Source organism: Phalacrocorax carbo, chromosome 1 (genome assembly GCF_963921805.1).
Source record: "Phalacrocorax carbo chromosome 1, bPhaCar2.1, whole genome shotgun sequence".
Lineage (NCBI taxonomy): Eukaryota > Metazoa > Chordata > Aves > Suliformes > Phalacrocoracidae > Phalacrocorax > Phalacrocorax carbo.
Genome location: NC_087513.1, coordinates 83,090,949 through 83,105,007, shown reverse-complemented (window position 1 = coordinate 83,105,007; position 14,059 = coordinate 83,090,949). Strand labels below are relative to the sequence as shown.

The window sequence follows — 14,059 nt, the reverse complement described above, 5'->3', positions numbered from 1 at the left end:
ACAAAACAAATAGAATCTCAAAGCTTCAGAAAGATTGTAGACAATCAGCAGAGTTTGCTCCACATGGCAGGAGACACAGCAATGAAAATAATAAATGGAAGAGCTTGCACTATAAAGTCTATATTGAACAAATTCTGGCTTTGCCTTCATATCCTGCACCAATTCACATCAGGAAGTGTTATTCTATTTTAAGGAGTCAAATTTAGAGCTGGAAAGAAGGAAAGTGATGGAAAATGGAGAAACTGTATGAAATCAAATAAGTTTTTTGTGAAGACCAGTGGATCATTCCCCAGATCCTGACCCACAGTGACTATGAACAGAGCAAGTCAACAAGGGAAATGTGAGCTTTCATTCAAGCATTAAGAAACCTGTCATAACTCCACTCGTTTTCACATACATAATACTTATGAACCTGACAACCAAAAGATGCCAAATAACTCTGATCATTTTAGTGTAGGCTACAATATACAACAAATTAATTTGGAGGTGTCGGGAGGGGACAAATTGACTGTGTTTTCAGATACTTGAAAAAGTTAAACTGATCTGGGAGAAGAGGAGGGACAAATAAATGAATCTGCACCAGCTCCTTTTAGAGCTCAACAAGAGCTAGTGTATGGCAGTGGTTTGACATCAGTATACTGCTAGGGCAATTATTATTGACATTTGGAAAATAACAGAGATTAAGAGGTGCTGAGTCTGTGTGTAAATCTAACTTGTACCTCCTGCAAGAGCATATTTGATCTGCACCTGTGGAAAACTGAATGTTTGGTATGTACCACAAGTGGGAGTCTGAGCAGGCCACAGTCCAGATCCCCCCATTTCCCAGCGTGGATCTCCCAACCAGGCATATCCCAGACCCTTGACAGCTGAACCACCTCCTGGAAATTAAAACTCACAGTGCTCTCTGCCATTGCAGCATCTACTTCAGTGGTTAAATATTTACCCACCTTACAGCAGACATCTCCTGTGTCTCTGCTGAACAGACACCAGGCCTAATCAAGCAAGAAAACCCCTGACATTGTGTCTTCCCATACCTTTCCCATTTACATTACACTAATATTTTCATGTTGGTCTTGCAAATAATTTACTGCTGTGTTTCCCTAGAAGTTCCTAGATACCTGCTGCTAATCATAGGCCACGTCTCTTCCGGCTGTCATCAGAGAGAATCATTTCATTTCTTCATACAGAGTGCTGAAGTAAGATAAAATAACTGTTTATTAAAATGATACATATAACAGTTCCACACCCTCCTCTATGCTTGCACAGTGCTTCACTACACCTCTGATTCTTGCAGCTACCTTTATGGAGCAAAGCTCTTTGCTATACACAGCAAGCTTAAATACAACAACTACAAAGCAAATTAATGCATGTAATGAATTACATTTGTTTGCTGCCCAGGTTTGGGGTTCCTTTAGGAGTTTTTATTTGATGAGTCTTTTTTGGTTAATGTTTTTATACATTATTTGACTGGCATTATCAGTCAGGTTTCAGGACAACTTTGTGCTGTTAATGATACTTAACACTGCTAGGCAGGGACTGACCCACAAAATGTGGTCTTACGTAAAGTTGATACCAGTGGTCATAGCCAACAGGAAGGTAGAAGAGGAGGAGGAAGAAAAGAGCACTGCAGAACAGTGAAGTGTTACACATCAAGAAGAAACTACAGGCTTTTGCAGCTGAATTGCAGAGTCTGATAGTAGGTAACCTGGGAATAATCTTGGAAGAAAAGATGATTTAAGAAAAAAACATTTTCAAAACTGGACAGTTCAATTCAGAATGCAAAACTCAAGTAAAGCAGATAACTGAATAAAAAAATGAGTAGCTGTATAGGCAATCACCTGAAAATATGAAACTTCATAACTTTTTATGGCTCTTAAGTTGAGAGAAATCAAGTTCCAGTCAACAATATAGATGGCAACTGCATCATGGCTGCCAGTGAACCATTTAATAGAAGTAGTACATGGCAAATACAACCTGAATGAGTATAGGAACAATCTTTGGCTCTGCAGATGAACTGTCTAATTATTATCAGAAAACAGAACCCAGATTAAAAAGAAGAAAAAAACAACAGTAACAACAAGAAAGAAAAAAGAAGTAAGTCTATGTCTTTCCAACATTTTAAATTAGGCTGATGAAACAAATTCTCTCCAATTCTCTCTCCAAACCTTACTTCATTTATATCCTTAGTCATCACAATTGCAATTACGTGGCTCCTACTAAAAAATAAAGACAGCCCTATCCATGTATTTTTTATTAGGAATAAAAACAGATCTAATGATTAGGTGGAAGTATGTAAAGGCAGGTTGCAACTTCCAGGTGCATCCCTCTGCCTACATTTTTCTTTTGACTAGCTCTGGGTGATTCCCTCTGGGAGTTTTGAATGGTTCTGCCTTTCTGCAAGGGCTGTACGTGAATCCCAGGGACCTTATTTAGGGAGGCTGGACTGGCTACTGCTGGTATCTACTTTTAGCTATTGCAAGACATCTACATTTAACTGCACAGGTTCTAGTGGCCAAAAACCAATTTTCAAAACACTGTAGGTACTTAGGCATATCAGCATCGCAAGTGTATGTTGAGTGCAATGGTTCACTGCTGTCACTTCCTCCCGCTCTCATCCAGTGCCTCATTTAGGAGTCCATGTCCACCTTCTTCCCCAGATCTGCAGCAGCACTGAGCCTCTGTAGAGACACGGTGCTACGGCTGCAGCCAGAGTTACAGAGCTGCTGTAGTATGAGGAGGAAGGGGCAGAAGACATGAGAAGGGTCTGAACTTCCTCCCATGCTAGCAGCACTGCCATCCCTGCTGCAGCCTCCTTGGGTTGCTAACAGGTCCTGGCAGCGCCGTGTTTGGCAAAGGGGCTGACTGAGCAAGCCTAGCAGACCTCCTTGATTCACCTCTGTTTTTGATGTGCATCATCAGCTGGCAACCACTGGCCTAGAGAGATATTTCTCAGTGCCTGGATACCATGGGAAACCCCTGGGATTCAGACTGCAGTCTACCTTTCACAGGCTGTTATTTAACTGAGCAGTCAACTATGACTTGAATAATATGTGGTTAAGGCAACACCTCTGTGGGAAGACATGAGTTAATTAGCAGTCTGAGGCACAAATTCAGTAAGATATTTCAGCACACAGTTAATTTGAAGTATGGAAGCGGTTCTATGTACTCCAAAGGTGAATGCTTACAGTCTTTGCTAGATCCAGGTACTGACACAATCTCAGTACACCTGCTAAATTTGAATACATTAATATCGCTGTATTAAAGGATAGACATGCCAAAAAGTCCATACCTGGCATAGATGCATTGCTACTGTTAGATAAAAGATTTTAAATAAAATAAAATATTTTGCCTCACTTTCTCTTTGGAGAGGAGGAATGTGTTAGAAATCAAGCCCCAGTGGCACTTCAGGAGAAATATGTATTTAAGAAAGAACTTTCCTATTATTTGGGAAAAATATATTAATATTACTCTCTTCACGTACATTACTGTAGGGGAATAGACAGGGATCGGCGACCGGAAGATTACGGGATGTGACGGAAAGATAGACTCCTTCCCATAGGAGTGGCAGGAACAGGAAGCGCAAGAGCTATATAAGCGTGTGACGCAGCTAAATAAACGGACATTTTGTATCCATCATATTGATGTCTGTGCATCACTGTCCCCAGGGTGGGTAGAGCCCTGTGTCCCGGAGATATGCGGCCCAAGATAAGTTCTCCCGTAGAAGCGTACAGCTACAATTACAAATACACATATTAGGGAGATTTCAAAAGAGAACCATTTCCTTAACCTTTACATATTACTGTACAAATAATAATTTGGGTTGAAGTAGATGATCTCAAGAGGTGCCTTCAAACATAAACAGTTCTGTGACTGTAATATTGTAATATCACTGCTTACCATACACATAAATGTTGTGCTGACCTGTCTTTTTACTGGTGTTACCACAGTATTGTCACTTTGGACAATAACACTCATTTTCTTACTCTGTGTCAAAGACACCCTCTGCATGTTCAACTACAGAGTATAAAATAATGTCATAATCAGAAGAGTAGTATATCATGTCACATGTTAACAAAACCAAAATTTGCTCATAAATCCTTTTTCCCTTAGAGGGACATGCACAGAAAGCATCAAGAGTGTACAGAGGAGCTACTGCAGTATGCGCTGTGTAATATATCTCAGGATTACATGGATCAAAATTTGGGAGTTCGGCACAGTTCCTGCCTAGGGACAGGCTGGCTGTGATGCGCGGAGGACAGAATGCTTCACATCCTTTAATATCATACTTCCCAACCCTTTCAGGAGCAGCTGGAAAAATCTGCCTCCAAATTTCTTTGGCAAGAAAGATGAATCAAAGCAAAAGAAAAAAGAGGAAGTGGGACCTGATCGCAGCAGAGGCAAGCTAACTTATGCTCTGAAGTATATATAGTTCAGCAGAGAGTATACATACCACTTCCTGTTTATTACAACCTCACTGGGGCCAATGAAGGTACAGTGCACAAAGACTTTCTATACACAACTGCATAAATTAGAAGCGGAAAACATATCGCATACAGATCATGATTTTTCTTTAAATGATGGTTTCAAAACTATTCAGTGCTACATCTATATCTTGCTGATTTAAATGTTCCCAGGAACTTTGGCAGCTCTCCACACTTACAGTTCCTTTGCAGGTAGCCTAAATTCACCCAGCTCTTTGTATATATATCTATCTCATCTGCCTTTGCTTTACAGGCATACTTCAACCTTCCTAGAAAAGGCTTTGGGCCATCATGTCTGCTCAGTGCTGGCTGCAGGGCAGATGGAATTGGTGGGTGGCAGGCAGGTAGGGCACAAGAGTGCTAAGACCCATCCACGTGGCAAGAATATGAGCTCAGAAATGTTCACTTAAGGATCTTTCTCTCAAGCATACCAGCTGGCCTCCTCCAAAGCTTGCAGGCTGGCAGTGGCTTCATGGTTACTTCTGCACAGTATGTGAACACAGCCAAAGAAAACATCTTTTACAAGGGATTTAAGTTCTACCAATAACCACTACAAAAGAACTACCTATTATTAAAATTATTGCGATGAACCTGCTAGGTCTTCACACATGCAGACACAGAGCTTTAGCATATATCATGTCCTGCAGAAAATGAATGCCTTTGATGTAAGATATTATTAAATTCAACGAATGCTGAAGTGGTCAAGGACAACTAGAATTTTAAAGCTCTAATGTTTACAGATTTTATAAACCTTTCATTATGATTTCCATCTTACCTTCAAATTCCTGCAAAAGTTGTAACTTTTAACACGCAATATTCCAAGATTTGTTAAAGCCAGAGTAACCCATAATTAAGTAAACTGTACACTGGAGGCAGCGAATGTGATGAATTTTAGTAGAATTTCTACAGATGAAGTTCTAGTATTTTACTATATTTCAAAAACAGCTTAAAAGACTTCAGAATATAAGCACTTCCTTTGGAGCCCTCCAGCTTATTGGACTGAAATAGGGGTTTGGGAGACGAAAGATGATTACCGGAATTGTTAATTCTTTAAGCTTGGAATGTTATGACCAAGCATAACCAAGTCTGAACTGTCACTATAGATGGAAAATGGGGAAAGAAAAATGCCTCTGTGTCTTCAGCTAATGGTCCTTAAATGCATTTTGACAATAATGTTTGGACACCAGAGCAGAAAGTGAGAAACATTGCAGTTTAAAATACTATAGTTCTATTGTCTCGCTGCCTTTGAGACTAAGGCAGTCTTCAGTGTCAAAAACTCTTGTGTTCTCTTGCCGTAACCTGATTAAACAAAGACATATTGAATGCTCAGCTACCCTAAAAGGCAACTCTTTCATTATCTTGGCTTCTTCTTAAACAGAGATACTCCCCCATGCCAAGAGAAATCACCCACCTTGTTAAAGTAAAGCAACCAAGTACAAAAGATCACAGGAAAAGTTAAATCTCTACATGTCAAGCAGTAAGAGCACAATCATGCCTTGCTTTAAGTTCTTCCTCGGGTATCCACCATTGGTACATTCAGAGAATTCTGCTGGGCTTTTCCAAGGTCACCGGGAAATTATTTAAAAAAAAAATAATTAAAAATTTTACAATCCTAGTTATTACTGGGTATTATCTTCAAAAGATCTGACCTAAAGCCTCCTGAAATCAAGACTGTTCACAACTTCAGTTGGCTCTGAAGCAAACTTCAAAGTTCTGGACCTGATGACTTAACTCATGTTGATGTCGTTAAGAGTGAATTTCCCAAATTGATTTGGTTGAAATACAGGGTCATATTCTGAGAGGATAATATGTAGGTAATTGGCAGATATCCCCACATCTTTTCCTGCTGGGATGTGTTACCACAGATAAAATGCCAAATACAAAAGAAACTGCATATATCCAACATTGCTATTGTCTGCTCTCCCCAACCATAGGTTTAATTAACACACATTTCAAAAAACATAACTCTTTCATACACCAAACTAATATTTAGAGTTAATAACAGCAGTCTGGATGGGTCCAGACTGAGAACAATTGAGAAAAACAAGGAGATGCTCAAGATGTCTCTTCACGCTTACTGAGACAGACTACAGCAGGACCGAGAAGAGCACCATTAGTTTCATGAGCATTTTAAATTAGCACTGTTGCTAAAAAGGGGCTGGGGAGAGGGGGGAGAAGTCTGCATCTCCCTTTGCTATTTATTCTTAATACTCAGCTGTCCACTTCTTCATGCCAGCACAAATATTCATGAAGTCCTACAGTAAATTGGATGAAAAAATAACTCAGGTTAAAATTAAACCAGCAAAGCAAACTCAGCTTAGTTTTAATGTGCATCAGTTCTCTTCCAATCCACAATACAGTGGCAGAAACATTCCCTGTGGTTAAGGACAAGCAATCAGGTTTGGGGAGGTATTTGAGTGCCTCTTCAGCAGCGGCTATCAGTTTATGCTGCTTTGCCACACTGACGGAAGTACCCTGTTGATAGGACTCTGTTGTGCTTTGACACTGCCGTTATTGTCTGACATTTAAACTGGGAGCGTGGAAATATCTCAGCAAGCTGTAGCCTCCTTTGATGGGATTTTAGAAGTAGAATAATTAATATTATCAACTCCTAACTGCTCACTGTCTCAAGGACAGCCATACCAGGTGAGAGAGAGAGATGTCAGAAGGAAAAAGAGAGAGATACTGTCTTATAGCTTGTCAATAGTTCTTAGCCATGAATTCTGTGTCAACTTAAAAACTTTATTACTTTATTATTTTAAAACAGATTTTTATTAAACACTGAAATGCTATCCTCTAGTGATTCTATTTGAAGAAAGTAAAAGCTTGTGTCCCTGCTCTGTAGAGCTGTGAAGCCCAGCACATATTACCTGAGGCAATGTTAACAATCTTCATTCTTACTTAATTTTGAAATTATTGTACAGCATATTATATATAGGCAGAAACTTGTTTAGCTTCTAGTTACTTATGTTTCATTCCTTTTATATTCCATAAAGCTTAGCTATTCAAGAAGAAGGTCCCCACAAGCATTAATATTTCCAGCAGACAGTTCACTGGATCACTGATGATCCCTGGTAGCACCAAAATAACAGATCAAAATCTATGCCAAAATGCTAACAATAATTAAAACAGTAATTGTCAGCACTCAAGTTGAGATTATTTTTATTGTTGAGAGTCAACATAGTCAGAATTTGAATCAATCAAGACTTGACTAATCCAGTAAAAGTGAAAAATCACAAGTAACACTCAAAAGAAATCACAGTATCATGAAATCAGCTATGAATTCCACATTTAATGACTTTGAGAACGACTTGACAACATCAGTACTGTGGTTACTTGAGTTCATGTAAGAGCAAGGCAGCTATTCTGCAGTGTGAGGATTTTAAGACACCTGTGAAACTACTGTTGTATGGAAGTTGTCCCTTATGTCAAATTTGATTGGAACAGACATTTAATACAAAAAAAGAAGTAATTTTGAATTCTTCTGCCACTCCTATTCTATTGCTACCTCCACAAGTCTCTCAGTGACTGACTCCCTTTAACATTTAGAAGGAAAAAAAAAAAAAAAAGACTACTTTCCCCATGTTGCATATGGATCATCGTTGTGCTTGTAGCCCTCCAGCAAAACACAATCCTTCCAATCCCCTTTACAATAATCCAAGATGTGTAACACATGTGGCACAGTGTGGCTGGCTTCCTAGCACAGGTTAAAATACATAAATGATTGTGTAGAGCAACTACTTTATTTTTCTATTATTTGCGCAACCCTGAGTTAGAAAAAATTACCAATTCTGGAGAAGAAGAGATGATTATTTGAGAATCTTGCATTATTACTATCACTTCTTGTTTTCAAACAGGGAACCCACAGTTAGAAGTTCCCCAGTCAACAGACCTCTGGGTCTCCTTCAGTTTTCAAGGGGACAGATCAACACATCTTTGAACACTTTGGACAATCTTTGGGCCACAACAATAGAAAGTGGTCAAGAATATGTTGGCTGTGTCACAGAGGCTGGAGGTGCAATGCACTAAAGGACCCAGTGTTCCAGGCTGCGAAGCAGGGTGGGAGCCACCTGCTACGCTCTTCTGAACATGCTACGCAGCTAAAATAAGGAGAGGGACCTTCTTGAGAGAGCAGTCAAATGTGTTAGGGGAAAGGAGCAAGCCAAGCTAAGACATGGTCTACCCTGCCACCACAGCGGCCTTGGTCCTCTCTGACTCCTCAGAGGGAGGTTTGTCTTAAGGCACGGGAAGATGGATTTCCCTGCACTGCTTCAAGTAGAAGTGCATCACTGCAACTGGCCTTTGTGAGAGGAGCACGGAGAATAAAGGAGGATTTGAGTGATTACATACCATCTGGCTTTGGACAATAGCTGGCAATTGCTACCTAATTTCAATCGGGGAAGCACTATGGCATTTTGAATTATTGGTAAGTTAAATTTGTACCTCCAACTTCTGAGGCCTATGCAGTTCTCTTACCTTTGGTTGTCCTGACGTAGCCTTGCTGGGGAAGACAACAAATCTGGCTGCTGTTACGTTTTCTGACTTGTAGGTAGCTTTTTCCTATGAAATGGTGACAGAGAAACTGAACCAGCTGGACCACACTCACAAATTGCATCAATATGATTTTTCCCCAGGTAGGGGTAGGTAAAAATGCTTGAGAAAAAAATCATAGCAAACATCTGGAAAAGAACTATACATTAAAACTGAATGAAATAATGCAGGAAATACCTGCTAACATTATTACTCACTTCATCTATGAATTAGAGTAAAATCTATGTATTAGAGTAAAACTGTGTGGTTGTTAAACTTTGACAAAAAGATGATTAATGGTTATTAGATTTCCATTCATTTTTCTGTACTAGATAGTTTAGATTCAAAAGAGATAGTTGGAAAATAATTTGACAGTTAGAATACCTTCTGGGCTTTTTATTTTTTTTCCCGTTCAGCAAAATATACTAGGTGTTTAAAGCTGCAAGATACGTTAGGGCACTAGTACAGTAATGTAACATGATATTTTATTTATTAAGATATAATTGCATTTTTATAAAACTCGTGTGTTCAAAGAATCATAGACATTAACTAAAGATTTATCCTCAAGATTTGTCCTTAAATGAGTGTCTATTTTTTTTCTATAGGAATTAAAGTTGAATCTCACTTAGAATTCTGAGACTCACTGTCCCTGGATAGCCAAATGCTAGGCTAGCTTCTCAGCGATAGCTGAGAAGAGCCAGTTGCTGCTGCTGCAAGTACAGTATAGGTATCTAAATGTCTTCATTCTTTTTTTGCCTTCTGCTAAAATACTACATGTATTTGAAAAATCTATGGCAAACCTGAAGAACAGCTAACTACAATGGCAACTACCACCTCATTGTCTGTTTTTATCTTTTTTCCTAATTTCATTGTGGTGCATTACTTCTGTTTACGTCCTCTGGTGCTCACATATGTCATCCAAATCTTTGACATGTGTACACTTTGCAAATACAAATGTTAACCACATAGCTCTACTCTACTGGAATAATCGTGTACTGCCCTCTAACGTTGATTTCCTACACAGCTAGAAGCTTCTGTTTGCGTTCTGAATGTGCACCTGTGGTCGTTTCTGCTGAGATGGGATTCACAAGGTATGTCTAAAAGAACCCAATTATAACTCTTCAGAATCTTTCAGTTTAATGAATTCTGCAAAATTAACAGACTGAAAGCAAGATTTACACAGATTTAGTGGAAGTAAAAAAAAAGTGAAATACCAAAGTAAGGTCTCTCATCTGTTCAAGGAGGGAAACATAATCTGTCATCTTTGGCTCTACTTCACAAGATGGTCTATCTCCAAGCAGATACTTATTGTCTGTCTTTCATGCTTGATCAGTTCTATTGTCTCATATGTCAGATGATTTCTTTGATCGTCAGAGTCTTATAATTTTCAATGACACTGTAAATATGATTGCCTTGGGCCCAAGGCCGGTAAATAGGAAAAATAATTTGGTGAGAAGAATTGAGATGCCTGAGCATTAGACAAAGAGAAGCTTAAATACACTAAGGAACATGTAGATTCTGTCTTTTACTCAAAATACCAATTAACTTAAAGCCAAGCATTAAGTCCTTTCAAGCTCTTATTCAGTCAAAGCTATCGAAAACTAATCTTTACCTTTTTAGATATTATATTCCAAAGCAGTTAAAATAAAAAACAAACCATGGAAAAAAAACCCACAAAAATCCCAAAAGATAAGAAAATGAAATTTCAGATTTTCAATATCCCAAATGTATGGGAACAATGCATGCTCAAAGTCTTCGTTTAAAATGTCCACAAGCATTCTGAATATTGGGTGTGTGAGGACTGAAAGGTTCAGCACAGCAGAAACAGTCTTAATTCAAACAAGATCGGGTTCTTTTCACAGCTTTTTGGCTTCCTCTCAAGGAGAACAATGTCACACATGACTGGAGACAGACCAATAATTCTTTGAAGTAACAGGACAAACAATTTTAAAACACAAAGAGCAGGTTTCTGCACAGAGGATGACAGGAAGTGGTAACACTGGTTTTTCGTCTTTGTGGTTTGCACTGATACGTTACTAGTCTGTTGGGTAATGCTGGAGGTTCCAAATACACATCTGCTGCAAGTCTGTTCAGCATCTTCTGAAACCCTGTGTCCAACCAAAACAGGAAGGCCAAGCCCCGCTCTTGCTTTATATCCTATTTGAATATACTCCTTTAAATAATGACCTGCATTTATCATTAGAAATATCAAATGTGAAGTCTAAACCGTAATGCATTAAAAGGTACTGCTAAACTAGCAGTTTGTAAGAGTTGCTGTGGCAAAGCATTGATGTTAATTGCCAAGCTGCCATCCACAGACCTTAGTGCAGAGACACGCCTTCCACGAAATGCCCAATCACCACCATCTAAAACAGAGTCCCTGCGGCACAGAGAGTGACGAGGTGCCGTAGATGTCCCCAAACACACAGATTTATCCCACAAATTCGACATACTTACCTTTTGTTTTGTAGGTTTCTGCTGGCCTTGTTTGTCTGTCAATTTTTGTGGCATTATCAGTACTCTCGAAGGGAGTAGGAAGTGAGACATGCACTGATGATACTGAACATCTGGAGGTACATAAATCTGCTTTATGAATATTCAAACCAACTTCACACTGCTGTGTCACTAAATTTTAGCCATTTTCAACTGAGTTTTTTTAGCTTGTCTCAGAACAAGCCTATGTATCAGCCTTGGAGCACCCCGTCTTCAGGCTGGTGGAATTCTGCAGAGTGTTTTTGTGATGCAGCCCTGTTCTGTATGACCAGCATGTGTCCCCATGGGCACAGTGAATGAACTGCTCACACAGGCGTGCAAAGGCAGCTTTCAATGACTGTGCAGCTGATTCCATCTCCCCGAGCATCCGGAGTCACAATCAATGCTGGAAAAACCCTCTGCTGTTCTGAGCAAGAGCGGATCTCTAGATCAGACAGGGTATCCACTCACAAGTCATGACTTTAAGGGCATTAGCAGTGAAGCTTACATCTACAAATAGCTATCTCTTCTTTAACAATCCTGTTCTTACTTTTTTACTAATACAGATGCAGTTCTAGAACAGCAAGTATGTGAAAACTGTAAACTGACGCGCAAACCAACACACTGTCTGATTGCTTTGCAAATTGAAATCAAAACACACTTCACATCGTACCATTGTGCAACTACTGGATAACTGATGCATGGACAGTTCTATGTAGTGTTGCTTAAAATTTAGAGCAATAAGGAAACTGTAAATGTTATTTTCAGCAAAACATTAATTTCCCAAATTTGAAAGCAGTTGGAATAACACAACCTCTCTGTTACTAACACAAAAACTAAGTACTGTAACAATTAACAGCCCTAAATCAGCCTGGCTGCTTGCAACCATGTCCTTCAATAACCTAGGACATAAAGTAAGTCAACTTTTATAAAAATAATCTCCACCTACCAGCAAGACCCATTTTCTTCAGTTAGGTACAGAGTACCTTTGAAACATTACACTCAAGAACATTTACTACTTCCCTTTCAAAGACTTCTTTTTTTTTTAATTGCCTACACTGAATTTTCACTTAGGGGGGAAAAAAGGTAGAGAAATACTGGAAAATCCTCTTGAATGGGAAACTCATACAAATGTAAGGAGGGGCTCAGGAACAGGTGGCAGACTGCAAATTTTGAAAGATGCCAAGATTGAAACCAGAGGAACATAAACCTCAAATGTATACTCTGTGGAGAAGAAAAAAACCGGATGAAAGGCGCGAGTGGAGGGAAAAAGTGGGTTACTAAATCTAACAGCTGTAGATTTTCCTGAAGAACCACGTTGAGAAAATACTTTGCATTGTTACATAAAATTCTCTGTAGCAAGAAAATGCAGAACTACATGAAATCCATACTTATTCCTGAAAAAAAAAAACCATAAAAGGAAAACAATTCATGACAGTTTAACTTCCATAGAAAGAGAGCTGGTGGCTGCGATGCAGTGAGGAACTGTGCCGCTGATCTTTTGTGTGACCACTCCTAGTGAAAATAAAAGGACTGAAGCATGAACGGGGGGCAATGGATTGGGATGCTGCAACGAACTCCCCTGGGGCCCAAGGCTCCCTGTGCCTCCTGCTTTGCTGCAGCTGCTTATCCACCATACACCTCAGAGAGGGGCTCCCTGAGTAAGCGCGCAGGAAGGGAATCAAGGAGAGGAATAACATAACGCACATACTACATACTAGTTGTTACAAGCATTACCCTTGGATACCTGCCTTTCCTCCTGTGGGTGCTTCTCCTTCACCCTTGCTTAGAAGCAGTTTCAAGCTCATCGATGGCATCCTACTGCAAACTTCTGGTTTTTGGTGTGCCATTTTAGCAAGCTGAGACAACTCGTGAATAAGTCAGATGAGCGCTAGAGGCAGCAGGCACATGCCTCCCCTCCTGAACTCATGTAGCCCAGCTCACTGGATCACACTTCACTCAGGGTTATGTGACTCCATGCAAGGAGCCAGGCATGCAAAATGTGGATGATGCGAGATTATATGTCACAATGCTCAGGTTGCCGTGTTTCCGAGAAACAAATTTTCATCCACAGATTCCTTCTCATTCCTTCCATAAGGCAATGTGCAAATTGTTTTTAATAAATATGCATTAATTAGTATCTTGTTTTCATAATGTAAGTACTATACAGTTAAAAAGTAGTATGTCACACCGTTGTTTTACTTTAGGCAGCACCATGCTTTTGCCTGCATCGTTACTCTCAATATGGCCATATATTCCTTTGTTAATGCAGTTCACTCAGTCATGACCAGATCCCTTAAGCAGCACAGGGAGAAATGCATCTGCTGTGTCACCTGACACAGTCGACATGCTCAGCTAGGAAATGATTTACATTGTGGACTAGTAAGTTTGAAAGCTCAGTCTCATTACTCAGTAACTATCACTTCAACACTTTACAAATCCACTAACTATGCATGGTACCACGGTCTTCAACAAAGACCAAGCTGCTCAAAGCAAAATCCAAACTGTGTGAGACTGGTCAACACTGCTGACTTCCAACAAGAGTATGCACATGCCACACACTTATTCTGGACTGT

At 39.6% G+C, this 14,059-nt stretch overlaps 1 protein-coding gene across 1 annotated transcript in view; it reads right to left on the bottom strand.

Moving 5' to 3' along the window:
- The window catches only part of DYRK4 (dual specificity tyrosine phosphorylation regulated kinase 4), a 49,435-nt gene extending 35,439 nt beyond the window's left edge, over positions 1 to 13,996 (bottom strand). The window contains exons 1-2 of the mRNA XM_064462379.1: positions 10,226 to 13,996; positions 8,958 to 9,041 (exon numbers count right to left, since the gene is read on the bottom strand). Coding sequence (XP_064318449.1) covers positions 8,958 to 9,041; positions 10,226 to 10,273 — 132 coding nt within the window. The 5' untranslated portion in view covers positions 10,274 to 13,996. The remainder of the gene's footprint in view (positions 1 to 8,957; positions 9,042 to 10,225) is intronic.
- Positions 13,997 to 14,059: the final 63 nt, after the last annotated feature.